Source organism: Erinaceus europaeus, chromosome 5, assembly GCF_950295315.1.
Source record: "Erinaceus europaeus chromosome 5, mEriEur2.1, whole genome shotgun sequence".
In the NCBI taxonomy this organism is placed as follows: Eukaryota; Metazoa; Chordata; class Mammalia; order Eulipotyphla; family Erinaceidae; genus Erinaceus; species Erinaceus europaeus.
This window is the reverse complement of record NC_080166.1, coordinates 9,411,310-9,427,831: the sequence shown is the minus strand read 5'-3', so window position 1 is coordinate 9,427,831 and position 16,522 is coordinate 9,411,310. Positions and strand designations below refer to the sequence as shown.

Here is a 16,522-nt window from a genome sequence, read left to right as displayed (position 1 = left end):
CTGCACAATTTGAGGATAGAGATTTTCTCCTCTGAGTTCTAGGTGACTCTGTCAGTTTTCTTTTAGTTCCAGTGAGTTTACTCTCTTTTTTATTGGATAGGACAGAAAGACATGGAGAGAGGAGGGGGAGAGAAAGATAGATACTTGCAGAGCTGCTTCACCGCCTGTGAAGCGACTCCCCTGCATGTGCAGATGGGGGGCGGGCTCCAACCTGGATCCTTATGCCTATTGATTCTTGCGCTAACCCGTTGCACTACCGCCCAGCCCCCTCCATTGAGTTTACTCTTGACAGTTATGTTTGACCTGATGTTCCTGCAGGCAAGCTCGCTCCAATTGAGTCTCCGGAATACATTTTCACTTTGGTTTTACTTCAGGTACCAGTGCAGCTGTGGCCAGTTTCATGGAGTGAGGCCCACCAGGGGACTCAAATACTTCTCTTAAAGGCTCCCAACTGTTTTGTCCTCAGTCTTTCCCAGTCAGAGTACCAGGTACTTATTCCTGAGCAGATGGGAGTCTAGCTGAAAACAGCTTGCTTCTCTCGAACTTTTTTTTCACTCTAGAACTTAGATGTCGCGTCCTCTCTTCTACCAAGTTAATTCTCACTTTCTAATTTTCCGTATCTCTATTCTCTCTTATACTTGGGTTTCTCGTTGTCTCCTTGTGGATTACTTTTTATTCCTTTACTGGGGTAGGTGGATGGGAGGGTTAAATGAATATTCTTCATATACCATGTTTTATTGTTTGTCTGTATTAATTAAAATAGTTTTTAACTTTATTTGATAGAATAGAAAGAAATTGAGGAGGGGAGGTGGATGGAGAAGGAGAGACAGGGTGGGGGGTAGATAGCATAATAGTTATGCAAAGAGACTCAAGGGGGGGGGTCTGGAGCACAATGGGTTTAACCTCTGAGAAGAGCAAGGACCAGTGTAAGGATTCAGGTTTGAGCCCCCAGCTCCCCACCTGCTTTGTGGGGGAAAGCTTTGTGAGTGGTGAAGTCGTGCTGCAGGTGTTTCTCTGTCTCTCTACCTTTCTATCTACCCCTCCTTCCCAATTTCTGGATGTCTCTATCCAATAAATAAATAAAGATAATTTAAAAAATCTTTTTTAAAAAATTTAACAAAATTGAAAAAAAATAATTTCTTGCAGTCTGGGAAGTGGTTCACTGGATAAGAAATGCTGGACTCTCAAACTTGAGGTTCAGAATCCAATTTCCAGCATCACATATGCCAGAGTGATACTCCGGTTCTCTTCATTTAGCCAATCAATCAACCCCTCAGTTGTGTTAGCCACATTTCAGGTATTCCGTAGTCCTATGTCTCTAGGCCCACTAAATTGGGTAGTACAATTAAATATTATTTCTATCACAATAAAGTCTTACTGGGTCTTACTACTTAATACAAGCGACAGCGGTGCCATTCAGGACTGTTCTGAGTATGCTTCCCTGGTACTTAGTATATCAGATCTTAGCATTTATCACTAGTTGATGTTTCTCTCTGCCTCTTTACATAGAAACTGAATTCCCTGTGAGCAGGCTCCCTATATACTCTGGCATTGCTGATGTACAGAGACATGCAATAGGTTTGTGGAATTCACGTAACTTACCCACAGTGTCTTCATGCCTGCTTTGCTCAATTAAAGGTATACAGACTCAGGGCTAGGTGGTGGTGTGTTGTGACATCAGCAGGAGTTTGGGACTATTAGCATACAGATGTTGTCGCCCTGAGGAGGTGCTTCAGAGAAGGGAATGTATAAAAGAAGGGACTTTGAGCAGTCCTGCTCTTTGCTGCGGCTGCTTCTCCTGGTCAGAAGCATCTCGGCGGAGGTGTACCACCACGGCTACTTCTCCTGGGAACTGAACATGTGTGACTCTGCTGGCTGGGAATCTTTTAAGACCCTTCCATAGCCACGAGCAATCTGTATCTCAGCTGATAATTGTTTATCTTGTGAGAATAAACTCTTGATAACTAAACTCAGACTTTATGGACCTAGCATACTCTCAACCCTTGATGATAATTGCTTATTTTCCCTTTTACCTGTTTCACCCTAATAAACCTTGTATTGTTTAAACTAGTTCCCAGCTTCCTGTTGTGAATCCCTGTTCACACACTGCAGCACCCAAACCTTTTTTAAATTAAATTACAACAGTGGTGCATCTGGTTGAGCACACATATTATCATGCACAAAGAATCAGGTTCAAATCCCAAGTTACCATTTGCAGTGTGTGTGTGTGTGTGTGTGTGTGTAGGGGGAGCTTCACATGCAGTGTAGCAGTGCTATAGGTCTCTTTCTCAACCTCTCTCTCTCTTTCCCCTATCTTCCCCTTCCTTCTCAATTCCCCCCCCCCCCATATATACATATTAAAGTGAAAGAAAAAAAGGCTGGGTGGTAGAGCAGTGGGTTAAGTGCACATGGCACAAAGCTCGAGTACTGGCATAAGGATCCTGGTTCGAGCCCCTGGCTCCTCACCTGCAAGTGAAGCAGGTCTGCAGGTGTCTATCTTTCTCTCCCCATCTCTGTATTCCCCTCCTCTCTCCATTTCTCTCTGTCCTATCCAACAACAATGATAACAACAACAATAATAATAACAACAACAATAAACAAAGGCAACAACTGAGAAAAATAGCCTCCGGGAGCAGTGGATTCATAGTGCAGGCACTGAGCCCCAGCAATAATCCTGGAGGCAAAAAAAAAAAAAAAAAAAAAAAGGTTAGTGAAAGAGCATAGTTTTACCAAAGAGAAAAATGTCTTTCATGCCTAAGGCACCAAAGGTCTCAGGTTTGATTCCTCACTAGGACCACCTGAAACTGGCATTTAGCAAAGTTCTGAAGATAAACAAACAACTCAAGTCTTCAGACTGAGTAAGCAAGTCTGGACGGGACAGAAAGCACTATCTACATTGTATATTACTTTGTTTTTATTTTCCTCATCTTCAGTTAGCTCCCAACCAGCAACCGACTGGGCATTGATACTCGGTTGTAGCCTTTTCTGCCAACATAGGTTTCTCCAATGGACAAGTTTTGCTTTGGAGTTTCCTTTATGGGGGTGGGAGCTGTGGGGTGGGGGGATGAGGGTTAGGTCTATATAAATATTCTTCTGTGCTCTCTACCTGAATTTCTTTCACAACTATTCTTGTTCTTCCTTTTTACGTTTTAGCTGTATTATTGCATTCTTTCCTCTTGATAGAACATGAGAGGCAGAGACAGATGGAGAGGAAGAGACAGGAGAGAAACCTGTTAGCACTGCTCTACCACTGGTGAAACAAGCCCCTACAGGTGGAAAATGGGGGGTTTGAACCTTGGTCTTGGTAATGTATGTGCTTTACTGGCTGAGCCACCATTTGGCCCCCACTGGTGATGGCATTATTATTATTATTATTATTGTTACTATTAATCTTGTGCACTTAGCCACTTTTGCCACCCCCTGGCCCCTATGTATGTATGATGTATTTATTATTTCCATTTTATTGGGGGTTAATGGCTTACAGTACAGTTGTTGACACACAGATTTGCAGGTATTATTTCAGAATGAACCTTTTGCACTCCTGATTCCAAGCATTTACATCCTGGAGAGTCCAACCAGCAGCAACATGAAACCTACAGTTCCTACAAAATCAACTGTAGAAAAGAGGAATTCATTAAAAAGAAAAAAAAGGAGCCGGTGAAAGAACTGTTTATACTCTAACAGAAATGTTACAGATTGCAGACCCTGAGACTGACAGTGGGCTAAGCGCTTCAGGTCACCGGTACAATTTTAGGGAAGTCTGGTGCACAGAGATAACAAAATAAATTCTACCCTTTAAAAAGAAGTGGCTAGATCTATATTAAATTATAAAATCCCTAAAGAATGATTACAGCATATTTGGTTGGGACTCCATGTTCTAATGTGTTCTTTGTTGGTGTAGGTGCACTGAGAACATGTTACAAAGTGTTTTGTTAACAGAAGCAAGCGAACTTTAGCAGACTTGCTAAAACTATGGTGGTTATCTTTGGGAGATTGGAGGGTCAGGGTGAGGGTGGGGGATATGGAACTTTGGTGGTGGATGCGGTATGCAACCAAACATTCTAATCTTATCTTGTAACAAACTATTAATAACAAATAAGAATTTTAAAAAACAAAGATTTGTTAATACAATGTGAATTATTATTTTTATTAGTGATTTTTTTTTTTCCTTCAGGGTTATTGCTGGGCTCGGTGCCTGCACCATGAATCCACTGCTCCTGGAGGCCATCTTTCCCCCCTTTTGTTGCCCTTGTTGTTGTAGCCTCGTTGTGGTTATTATTATTACCATTGTTGATGTTGTTCGTTGTTGGATAGGACAGAGAGAAATGGAGAGAGGAGGGGATGACAGAGAGGGGGAGAGAAAGATAGACACCTGCAGACCTGCTTCACCGCCTGTAAAGCGACTCCCCTGCAGGTGGGGAGCAGGGGGCTCGAACCAGGATCCCTATGCCGTTTTATTAGTGATTTAATAATGATCAATAAGATCATGAAATAAGAGGAATACAATTCCCACCACCAGAGTTCCATATCCCCTTCCCTCTGCTGGAAACTTCCTTATTAAAAAAAAAAAAAAAAAAATATATATATATATATATATATATGACTCTAATTACATGATTTTATTTATTCATGAGAAAGATAGGAGGAGAGAAAGAACCAGCCATGGCTCTGGCCCATGTGCTGTTGAAGACTAAACTTAGGACCTCCTATTCAAGAGTCCAACACCTTACTACCTCCCGGACCACTTTAACTTCCTTATTCTTTATCCCTCAGGGAGTATGGACCAAAGATCTTTATGGGATGCAGAAGGTGGGAAGGGGGTGGGGTCTGGCTTCTGTAATTGCTTCTCTGCTGGACATGGGCCTTGATAGGTCGATCCATACCCCCAGCCTGTTTTGGAGCCACCTTATTTTGGAGTTAAGCTATCAGGGAATGAAGACTATAATTTAAAGTTTTATTAGTGACTTAATATTGATTTACAAAATTACAAGTTAACGGGTATACTTCTGCACTCTTTCCACCACTAGAGCTCTACACCCCCATTCCTTTCATTGGAAACTACAGTAGTTCTCCCAAGGTTGCAGATATGGATTGACTATTATTTCTGTAACTGTATGTATATGTGTATATATATGTATATATATGTATATATATATATATATATCCCCTTTTTTATGATCCTGCCTTCTCATCCTAAGTTACACCTACACCTATTACTACTTCCAAATGTGTTTCCTTTTTTCCTGCTTTCTCTCTGGATCCTGATGGAGTTGGAATTCAGAGCCTTTTGGTCATCTTCTCCTAACATTTTTCTCCTAGGACCAAAATTCTTTTTGGGGTGAAGAAGCTGGGAGTTCTGGCTTCTGAAACTGCTTCTCCAATGGGCATGAGTGCTGGCAGGTTGATCCATATCCCCAGCCTGTTTCTATCTTTCCCTAGTGGGGTAGGGCTCTGGAGAGGTGGGGTTTTAGGACACATTGGTGAGGTCATCTGCCCAGGGAAGTCAGGATGGAATCATAGTAGCATCTGCAACTTGCTGGCTGAAAGGCAGTGAGCTATAAAGCGGGACAAAATGATTAATGAAAAGGAAACAAAAAGCAGGAATACAGCAGATGAAAATAGGGATCTTAGGGTGGGAGAAAGCTAGGAAGTTTATTTTAGATATGTTCCGAGGGGCCCATGACTTTTAGTTTTTGCTTCTGCTTGATAACTAACATTAAGGTGGACACATGTATTATCTGGGAAGATGGTGACAGAACAGAGAAAAGGGCTAGAAAGTTGTATTATGGTGGAGAGTAGCTCCTAAACTTGAAGAAGACCTATGAATAAAATTAACTGTTTGTCCCCATCAATCTGACCCAGGGTCCCTATATATTCATATATAGCACAGGAGCCTGTGTAACGTGAGTCCTTGTCAGTCTAAGCTCGCAGGTACAAAAATAAGTATTAGAAGTGCTTTTACCCTTTATATCAGCAACTATACTTCTAGAAATGATGCTTTGTATAATAAAGTGTGTGCAATTTTATGTGGAAACATTCAATGCATTAGTAAAATAGTATCTAATGGAAGATTTGCAACTAAGACTCATATCCACAATAGTTTTGATAGCCACTAAATATTTATGAAGTTTCACGATGGGGTGGAATTTATATACTGAGTGTATATGAAACAAAACCAGCAGAGACTGTAGTCTTCCCTAAATTAGCATATGTCACACAACTGAACAACAAAATGAAGCAGATAGGAAAAACCACTACTGAGTCGTTGTCTTTGAAAGGTAGAATTTGGGAGGCCTAGATGCAAAAATGCACTTTTGGTTTTATTCCTATAGGTAACACTTTCACAAAAAGGTTTTCTGGCTATCCAGCAGTCTTGACAGAATTATAAAGAATGAACTGTCAAAAGCAATTTCCCCTCACTTTTGACAAGCAACAGAGATGGCCTCTTTCTTCAAAACCTGTGTTATAATGCAATTGCCTCATGAGTTTGTACACGTTTTCTTCTGCATCTGGAAGAGGGTCATTCTTTTTTATGCGAGCAAAGCAGGGTAACATTATTGAGACCATGTCTTATTCAACACTGCAGACTGTAGCTTGGCAGATAATGAGATAGGTGAAATGAATGCTTCTTAATCTTTTTGCACTCTTCTTCTTCCCCTCCTCCTCCTCTCCTTCTTCTTCCATGAATTGGGGAGACTGTTGTTGCTGCCAACTCCTTACTAGCCAAGATCACAGACTTATTTATGTAGCAGTCACTGTACTTCCTTTCATATCAATGCGATCAAAGTGACTTCTTCTGAGAAAGAATGGACGCATTCACTTCCCCAAAGATTAACACCGAATTAGAAAAATATGCTCCTTGTGGAATGATGAAGCTTCAGGTGTTTCCCTCTCTCCCCTGCCAAGGGTTCTTTCACAAGAGACATGATTCTCTATTTATTTATTCCCTTTTGTTGCCCTTGTTGTTGTAGTTATTATTGTTGTTGTTATTGATGTTGTCATTGTTGGATAGGACAGAGAGAAATGGAGAGAGGAGGAGAAGGCAGAGAGGGGGAGAGAAAGATAGATACCTGCAGACCTGCTTCACCACTTGTGAAGTGACTCCTCTGCAGGTGGGGAGCCGGGGGCTCGAACTAGGATCCTTATGCTGGTCCCTTATGCTGGTCCCTATGTTTTGTGCCATGTGCGTTTAACCTGCTGCGCTATTGCTCGGCTCCCTTCTTTTCTTACCAGCTCTGGATGAAGGTGGTATTGGTCGTGATGGTGGTAGCGAACTGCATCTGATGCCTTGGAGCTTCTGGCATGAAAGTCTGTTTGTATCACCATTGTGCTATCTCCCCTGTTCCAGTAAGGTTAGTTTTATTGGAAAGGTAGAAGATAAACTGCTCTAGAGTGGGTTATCCTCCTTTGCATAAAAACTGACAGCAGTCAAGAAATCATTTCTCACCAAGATGATGCCCAAAACATATCTCTTGCTAACTCAAGTCCTTTATCTTCTTTGCAACATGCTTATTTGTGAATGCAAGGGAGAAAAAACAAAACCTAATGGTTCCTTATCTATGTGAGTCACTCCTGACAGCAAGTTTGAGAGGCCCAGTTCTGCATTTAACAATGCATCATCTTCAAAACTCAGGTCAAATCTCTTCTGACCCTATATATGTTTGACAGAATGCCAAGAACAATTAAAATTGGGGCTGGGGAGACAGCATAATGCTTATGCAAAAATCTTTCATGCCTGAGGCTCTGAAGTCCCAGGTTCTATCCCTAGCACCACCAGAAACCAGAGCTAAGCAGTGCTGCGGCCATTCTCCGTGTCCTTCTCTCTGTATCTTTCTCATTAAAATAAAATCTTATAAAAATTAAAAATGAGGGTCTGGGTGGTGGCGCACCTGGTTGAGTGCACATGTTACAATGCACAAGGACCTGGGTTCAAGCACCAGTCTGCACCTGTAGGGGGAAAGCTTCATGAGAGGTGAAGCAGGGCTGCAGATGTCTCTCTGTCTCTACTGTTCCTTGAACTCTCAATATCTGGCTGTTTCTATCCAATAAGTAAATAAAAACAGTAAAAAAATTTAAAATGAACAGTTAAAATAGAATCCAATGATTTAAGTGAAGTTTGCATCAAGTTTGTTCCAGCACTGGTAAAACCTCATGAAATTCTCTTCTGAAGTATGACTTATTTATACACACATACCCTTATCTGTACATTGCATCAACATAGTCAAGTTCTGTATTAAGTCTGAATATTTGCAGCCTCTGAATTACTTCAAAAGACTTTCTGGCCATAGTAATTACAATTCCTGTGGTAACTGAAGAAGCAAATTTAGACGGATCACAGGTTGGCTAACCAACCTGGAACTCTGGCTACTGGTAATATTTCTCACTTATCTGCATACTTAGGATGACTTCCACTGTTATCTAGCAACTCTTTTGGCAGGCCCAGGTAAGCTTAAACTATGGAAACTTGTTCCTGGGGATACAAAAATTAAGCTGTTAAATTAGGGGAAATTAAAAAAAACAAACCAGAAATCCAAGCCCTTTCTGCTACCTTATTAACTCTATAGCTTCATTTAAGATCTAGTTAGTTTCTCCAGAGAAAAGCATACCATGTACTCTAATAGGCTGTATTCTCAGCAATCCACAAATGAACACACAGGGGGGGGAATCACATCCTTAAAAGGCTAATACAGTTAGGCATTCAGTCTCTAAAGACTTCACCCTTTAAACATTATACTGTGAAAGCCCTAACTATAAATGCAGAAGTCAGTCCTCATCCTTTCTAACCTGGGAGGTGGGCTGGCAGGAGGCTGGCAGATAAGGCAGGTATGCTTGGCTTGATGCGGTTACAGGCAGAATCTTCAAAAAAAGAGCGCGGGGTGTTGTGATGCAGCTTCTACCTGATTTCTGCCTCCACCCCACCCTCCCTCTAAGCTCAAAGCAATAGCAAAATCCCCGTATGCTATTTATTTTATTATTTATTTAGTTTACCTGAGCACTGCTCAGCTCTGGCTTATCGTGGTGTGGGGAGTTGAACCTAGGACTTTGGAGCCAAGGGCATGAGAGTCTCTTTGCATAACCATTATGCTTTGCATAACCAATTCTTAAATTCTTTCCTTGAGAGCTTGCGAGTCTCAGGTGCAACTGAGTGTCAGGTACTTTTCAACTCTTTAAAAATGACATGGCGTCGGGGCAGTATTTAGTCTCCTGCTTATATTCTTTCGGGGTGATGCCTTTGTGCTCGGTGTAACTGGACTTGGCCTCATGCAAAGAACTGCCCAGTGTCTTAAAAACAAAAACAAACAAACAAACTCCTGGACTAGAGTTGGTGTGTTGCACCAAAGTAAAAGACTCTGGGTTGGGTAGGTGGAGGGGAGAGTACAGATCCTGGAAAAGGATGATAGAGGACCTAGTGGGAATTGTGTTGTCATGTGGAAAACTGAAAATTGTTATGCATGCACAAACTACTGTGTTTTGCCGTCAGCTGTAAACCATTAATCCCCTAATAAAGGGGGAAAAAAAAAAAGTCCCGAGTCCCTGAACTTTCTTTTTCAGGCGATGGAGGAGCTGTGTCTCCTTGGAGAGCCGGGTGGGGCAATCTGGCAATCCGCGCAGAGGGAGTGTCGGGTTAGCTCTGGCCACGTACACAGGGGGCCGCGGCTGGCCGCCCACCAGCTTCACACCTGTCCCGGGCAGGGTGGGGGCCGCCCCCTCCTCCTCCCCCAGTCACAAGCCTGACGCCCACCGTCGCCTCCTACACATTTCCAGCGCCCCCGTGGGGCCGGCTAGAGGCCGCAGAGCCTGCGGGAAACGCTGCCGGGAGAGGCGCCGAGCGCCGCCAGCGACCACGCCTCCCACGTCTCAGCGCGGGCTCACCTACAGCAGGGTGGGAGGGGACAGTAAGGCTCCGGGGCGCTGTCCCCTGAGCTACCCAAGCACGAGGCCGCGGAAGCACCGAGAGCTGCGGCCGCCCGAGCACCAGCCGATTTTCCGTCCCGACCGGATCGCTCTTCCGCCCGCCCGGCCCTCGCCCCCGCCCCCTCCGCCCGCCCTACAGGAACCAGCGGCCTCGCCGCTCCCGCGCTTCTCCGTAGCCGGCCCGCAGAGGCCTGCCTTTTATAGGCGCGGCAGCCAATGGGCGCTCGCCTCTCCCTCTGCCCGCCCGCCCGACCAATCGCCGCGCCCCTTGTGTAATCTTCGGCCGCTCTCGGCTATTTTCGTTGTTGCTGGCTTTTCCAGGGGTTGCTCACTCGCAGCCAGAGACGCTGCTTTTTTTTTCCGGGTTCGGAGTCGTTCCGGATGCTTTAGGCTGCCGGATGTCTGATCTCCGGATAACTGAGGCGTTTCTGTACATGGATTATCTGGTAGGTGCAAAAGCAGGGTTAGCGTGTCGCCCCTCGAGCCCCCCGGACGTGCCCAGTGTTCCTCCGCCTTGAGGAGCACCCTTTATTTATCATTATTATTATTATTATTTGCTTGCTTTCTTCAGGATGGGATGCCTTTGGGGTTCTTTCTCCCGCAGGCTGCCCTGGAGCGCCGCTGAGCTCCCCGGGGGCGGCGGGGCGGGGTGGTGGAGCTGACAGGTAGGGGTGCGAGCGGGGCCAGCTCGTGGGGCTCGGGGTGCTGGGGGGGGGCTCCCCGGGACTCGGGGTCCTCGCTCAGCGCTCCCCCTTGATCTGCAATTCCAGGTCCTATTAAAGAGCCATAACCAGAATGGCTTACTAAGTGCCCGGCAGCCCCGGGTCATTTGCTTGTTATTAGATCTCTAAAGCTGTGGCCTCGGTCGCAGCAAGAGTTTAAAAGCACATTACTATAAAGTAGACAGGACTAAACCACATCTCAAACCTGGCCAGAACTGGACTGGGGAAAGAGAGAAAGAAAGAAAGAGAAAGAAAGAGGCTGGCACTGCCCCACCGGTCCGGTCCTGTCCTGCGTGCACGCCGCCTCTGCCCTGTGCAGGGATTGGAGCACAGCTGTGCTTGTAGGCCAGTGTGGTGCTGAGAAGTTCAGGTGAAAAAAAGTGTCATCACAATGATGGGACATTGTTAGAGAGAGAGAGAGAGAGAGATCCCTGTGTGTCATTATGCAAGCTGCCTGGTTCTTCCAGAAAGTATGTTCACCCGAGCTGGCTGCCTGTTTGTGTTCTGGAGCGGGGGGTGGGGGGGTTTGTTTCCTTATTTACCTTGGCTGTGTTGGTTACTGTACAATTGCATGCTTTGCCGTGTTCGCTGGAACCGCTATTGCAGAGTTGAAGTCCATGGTTAAAAGCATAAACATTGCCCCCTCCTGTCACCTCACTGGATACAGGCAGTCTCTTGCCCACTGCAGATTAGCCGGGCAGAAATTTGCCAGAAGCCTTCTAGGAATGACACTAAAGACAGACTGAATGCGTTCATGATCGAGACTCCCTGGACAAGGACAGGCGTCTGTAATGCTGCCTTTGTGTGCGATTACTTGAGGCCCAAGGAACGTTTCTCCCCCTCCTGCCGCTGCACGGCTAGGTGATCTTAGTCTGATTGCAGTTAAGTGCGTGACCTTGTGAATGAAAGCAGAGTCAGAAAACCCTGAGTTCAAGTTCTGTTTTGCTGTTCATTCGTCAGTATCATTGGTTCTCTGTATCATTGTCATCAAGGGATATGAAGTCACTCAAGTGGAGCTGCATGAGGTGGTTATCTGATTCTGAGTATTCGTTAAAATGCAAACTACTCTCTGGGCTAGGAGTTGCCAAATGTTTCTTAAAAATTATTTTTTTCAGTAAGGAACTGATGAATTTGTTGCTTGTCTTTACAAAAGACACTCATATGGTTTTGTCTTACAGACAGCCCAACTTAAAGTTTGTTGAGGATCACTACCAAATAGGAAAGGGTGATACTCAGGGCCGGGCGGTGGCACTAAGTGCCCATAATCACCATGTGCAAATACTGGAGTTCGAGCCCCTGCTCCCCATCTGCAGGGGAGAATGCTTCATGAGCTTCAAAGCAGGTCTGTAGGTGTCTGACTGTCTCTCTCCCTTGCTACCTCCCCCTCCTCTCAATTTCTCTGTCTTGTTAAATAAAAAAATAGAAAAAAAAAAAAGGTAAAAATGTCTACTGGGTAGATTTGTAGTGCAGGCACCTAGCCCCAGCAATAACCCTGGTGGCAATTTAAAAAAAAAAGGTGATATACATGCACTATAAAAAGCTGACTTTAGATGCTTTAGCAAAAAAACAAAACAAAACAAAACAAAAATACAGTGAAATAGTTCTTACTGTTTTTTTATTTTCTTTATTTACTGGGTATGATTTAAATTTACAGATTGCATCACAAAATTTCTTGAACTGCCAACCTCACTAAAGTACTTTTTAAGAATAAAAAAAAAATTAATTAGGTCAAGCTAATTTTGAGGGCCTAAGGGTGGGTGAGTGAAGGCTTGTAGAACTCTAGGTTACCATAAAAGCAGATTCTTTTTTTTTTTTTTTTAAGATTTCATTTATTAATGAGAAAGATAGGAGGAGAGAGAGAAAGAACCAGACATCACTCTGGTACATGTGCTGTCAGGAATTGAACTCAGGACTTCATGCCTGAGAGTCCAGTGCTTTATCCACTGTACTGGCTCCTGGACCACACAGCAGACTCATTTCTTTGTCAATTTACTAACAGTTTTTGTGTCAAGTCCCTGGGCTTTAAATTTGACGTGATCTGTTAATTTTACATGCCACACTCCCACACCTTATTTTATTTCTTTCCAAAATCAAAAAATAATTCTTTTTGTCACCGTAATGATGCTTTTTACAAATGAACAAGAAAACTGAGAAAGTCCCATAGAAATCATTAGAGCTGAGGCAAGCACTTGGAGGAAATAAGTCAATTTTTCCAATTGTGCCAGATATCTCCTGTGAAAAAGTTTAAGGGAATGCTTACACATTAAGTCCAATTTTTACTGAAACTACTAAGAAAAGAAAAGCCCTCTTGTGGTGGCCTTTTGTGTTCACTTTTTTTTGCTTATCCACTTTCAAACGTGGCCACACATATTTCTTTCTTCTTGCCTTTCACAGTGACTTGCTTTCTTATAAACATTTATGTGCTGTTTCATAATAGTCACTTTCTGAAAATTGTTGAGCGAGAGATCTTATTTTCAAAATAAATCTATTCTCAAGTTCTTTTCCTGACATTGCTGGGGGTGGGGTAGGGTGTTCTTTCACTCTGAGTTTGATGCTCAGATATTGCTGAGTTTGTGAACCAGAGTAAGTGCCCTTCTGTGCACTCTGTAGGGGCACTGGCTCGGGCCACCTTTCGCCCCCTTCTTATTCGTTTTTAATCGGTATTGGATTTTCTTACTGTTGCTGTTGGAAGCTGGATGAGGGAGCTGTGTGCATATGTACTATCCATTGTTCTTTGCACTGGGTGCCATCTTTTCACCTTTTTTTCCTTTTATTTGGAGGAGTGTAGAAAGAGAGATGAGAAGGTGGAGGTGCTATCTATTTTTAAAGTGGATTGACGGAGAAGGAGGCATGGAGAGAAGCAGAGACACCACGTCATTGCTCCACCACTTGTGATGTGTGCACTTGACTGGGTGAACCACCATCTGGCCCCTATCTTCCATTTTCTAAAATTAATTAATTAACGAGAAGGATAGGAGGGGAGAGAAAGGAGAGAGAGAGGGAGAGAGAGAGAGAGAGAGAGAGAGAGCGAGCACCAGATATCACTCTGATACATGTGCTACCTGGGATCAAATTCAGGACGTCATGCTTGAGAGTTCAGTGCTTTGTCCCCTGTGCCAACACCCGGACTACTCTCTTCAAATTTTAAATGACATCTCTCTTCCTCTCTCTTTTAATGACACTTAAATATTAAAATAGATAACCTGGAGAGTGGGTAAAAATAGATAACCTTGATCATAATAGTTGCTGTTGATTTTCTATCTTAATTTAAAATTAAATGCTTTCAACTAGAAGTGACAGTAAGGATTGGTATCTTAATATTTAAGACAGACTTGTTTACTTTTTAATTAAGATGATTCAGGGAAATAGTGGGATGTTGCTAGTCATAAATAATCGTATTTGGTGGTCCGGGAGGTGGCGCAGTGGATAAAGCACTGGACTCTCCAGCATGAGGTCCCAAGTTTGATCCCCGGCAGCACATGCACCAGAGTGATGTCTGGTTCTTTCTCTCTCTCCTCCTTATCTTCCTAATAAATAAAATAAAATAATAATAATAATTATATTTGTCACGTAGCGCCTGACTTGTTTCTTGGCACATTCACTTGTTAATGGATACGAGAAAAATGGGACAATCCCAGTTTTTCTCAATAGCTTTTAAACTGAGACCAGATAAAATCTGTTTGGATTAGGTGTTTTGTTCTGGGGAATGTAAAATGTATCCTTTGTTTTTATCTTTGAGATTATCAAAGTGTAATTTGTTTAGGTTGGTTGACAATTTAAACATTAAAATCTTGGGTTTCCACTTGATAAGGAATCGTAGGAGGCCCCACATCTTTGCCCCACTTTCCTGATGGTCATGAAAGGTCACAGTCACACCTGCCCGGTCTTAGATTAAAGAGTTTGTTACTGGTTCCAAGAGATGGTACCCGCATCTCAGTCTCTTCCGACAGGTAAAACTAGTAAGGCAGTGTCCAGACTTTTTTGAATAGAGTAGGAAGACAACAGCCAAATTTCACGAAAGGGGAAGGCATGTCTAAGTTTTCCTGGGAGGTTGGACCAGGAAAGCTTCTAGGTTCCTTTTAGTTCCGGTTTATTTTTCTTCTGGTTCCTATATGTTGTTTGGTCTTGACCTCAACTTTAATTGAGAGGGGCGGGGAGACAGAGAGGGAGAGAGAAAGATGAACACCTACAAACCTGCTTCACAGCTTTTGGCAGCTCTCCCAACCCCCTGCAGGTGGGGAGCCCAGAGTCCTGTGCTCCTTAACCCGGAGCGCCACCACCTGGCTCCCTAGAGTAGTTGATGTAATTCATCTGATGAGTCAATGATACAATGAAGGGAAAGTGTTTTCTAAACAGAACTTTTTTTTTTTCAGATGTCAAATGTTTATGTGCTTATCCTGTACATGTCACTGTATTTCCTGCCCAGTGGGAAAGGCCGGGCTACCTTTCAGACTGCTGTCAGTGTGTGGTGCTAGGGGATGGGAAATCCTGATTGTTTACTATCTGTAAAAACAAAACTGCATTCTGATACGCTTATAAATCTATTCGACAAATCCTTTCGGAACTCTGGCTCTGTGTGTGGCCCTGACATTACTGGGGTAGGAGTTCCTTGGCTGCATGACTGGTAGGCACATGATTCTATGGGAGCCTGTGACAGGACAGGTTGGATAAAAATTTTCTTGCCGGATACTTTTCTTTCTTTTTTTTAAAAATATTTTTGCTCATTTATTATTGGGTAGAGACAGAGAGAAATTGAGAGGGGAGGGGGAAGACAAAGGGGAAGAGACAGAGAGACACCTGTAGCCCCGCTTTACCACTCATGAAGCTTTCCCCCTGCGGGTCCTTGTACACTGTAAGGTGAGTGTTGAACCAGGTGTGCCAACCCAGCCCCTTATTTCTTATTTATGGGTTTCTTTGCTTTGTTGTGAGCTGAACAGCAAAGTTAGATTCCAAAATGTGACAAATGAAAATGTCAGAATGGTCTTAGATATAACTGCTAATTGATGATCTTTGTTTTGTTTTTTGTTTCTTTTTTTGTTGTTGTAGTTATTACTGTTGTAGTTATTGATGTCGTCGTTGTTGGATAGGACAGAGAGAAATGGACAGAGGAGGGGAAGACAGAGAGGTAGAGAGAAAGAGAGACACCTGCAGACCTGCTTCACCACCTGTGTAGTGACTCCCCTGCAGGTGGGGAGCCGGGGGCTTTAACCGGGATCCTTACACCGGTCCTTGCACTTGGCGCTAATTGATAATCTTTGTACTTGTATATTGTGTTCTTAGTAGAAGAAGGTCAGGGTCCTGGATATCTTCTTTATATAGATTAGTGAACTTGACTTAATTTCTGGGGCACAGCTTCCACCTGTGTTATAAACATCTGTGACAGTGGGGAAGGTCAGGTCAGAGGAAGTAGGTGGGTCAGTAGAGATCATTACCACTGGCAGCTTCAACACCAGTCCACCAAGGAAAAACAAACTCTTGACATACCGTCAACCAAGAACAGAGGCCAGAAGGCCTTGTAAGTTGTTAGAGAGAAGTGATTTTGAAAAGCAGTGCAGGGCGTTTTACTCATAGTTCATTTCTCGTAAAAGTGTGCTGCTTTTAACCCTCAGTGAATATGCACATTATGGGTTTTATTCTCTGATCATGGTCCACCTGATGATAAAACAGTAAGATAGAGAGCCAGGCAGTGGTGCACCTGGTTGAGCACACACACATTGTAGCACACAAAGACCCAGGTTCAAGCCCCTGGTCCCCACGTGCAGGGAGAAAGCTTTACAAGTGGTGAAGCAGGGCTGCAGGTGTCTGTTTCTCTCCCTGTCTCCTCTCCCCCCTCTCAATTTCTGTCTGTCTCTCTAACCAAGAATAAATAAATATTAAAAAAAAAA

General features: G+C 43.6%; 1 protein-coding gene across 5 annotated transcripts in view; it reads left to right on the top strand.

Moving 5' to 3' along the window:
* Positions 1–10,211: 10,211 nt before the first annotated feature.
* ARL15 (ADP ribosylation factor like GTPase 15) overlaps positions 10,212–16,522 on the top strand; it is a 486,820-nt gene continuing 480,509 nt past the window's right edge. For 2 of the 5 annotated variants that reach the window (XM_060191032.1, XM_060191029.1), the window contains exon 1: positions 10,215–10,361. In XM_060191032.1, the coding sequence (XP_060047015.1) occupies positions 10,314–10,361 (48 nt within the window). In that variant the 5' untranslated portion in view covers positions 10,215–10,313. Of the gene's footprint in view, positions 10,362–16,522 lie in introns of all 5 variants that reach the window. The other 3 variants (XM_060191031.1, XM_060191033.1, XM_007518899.3) reach the window with 3 other exon arrangements.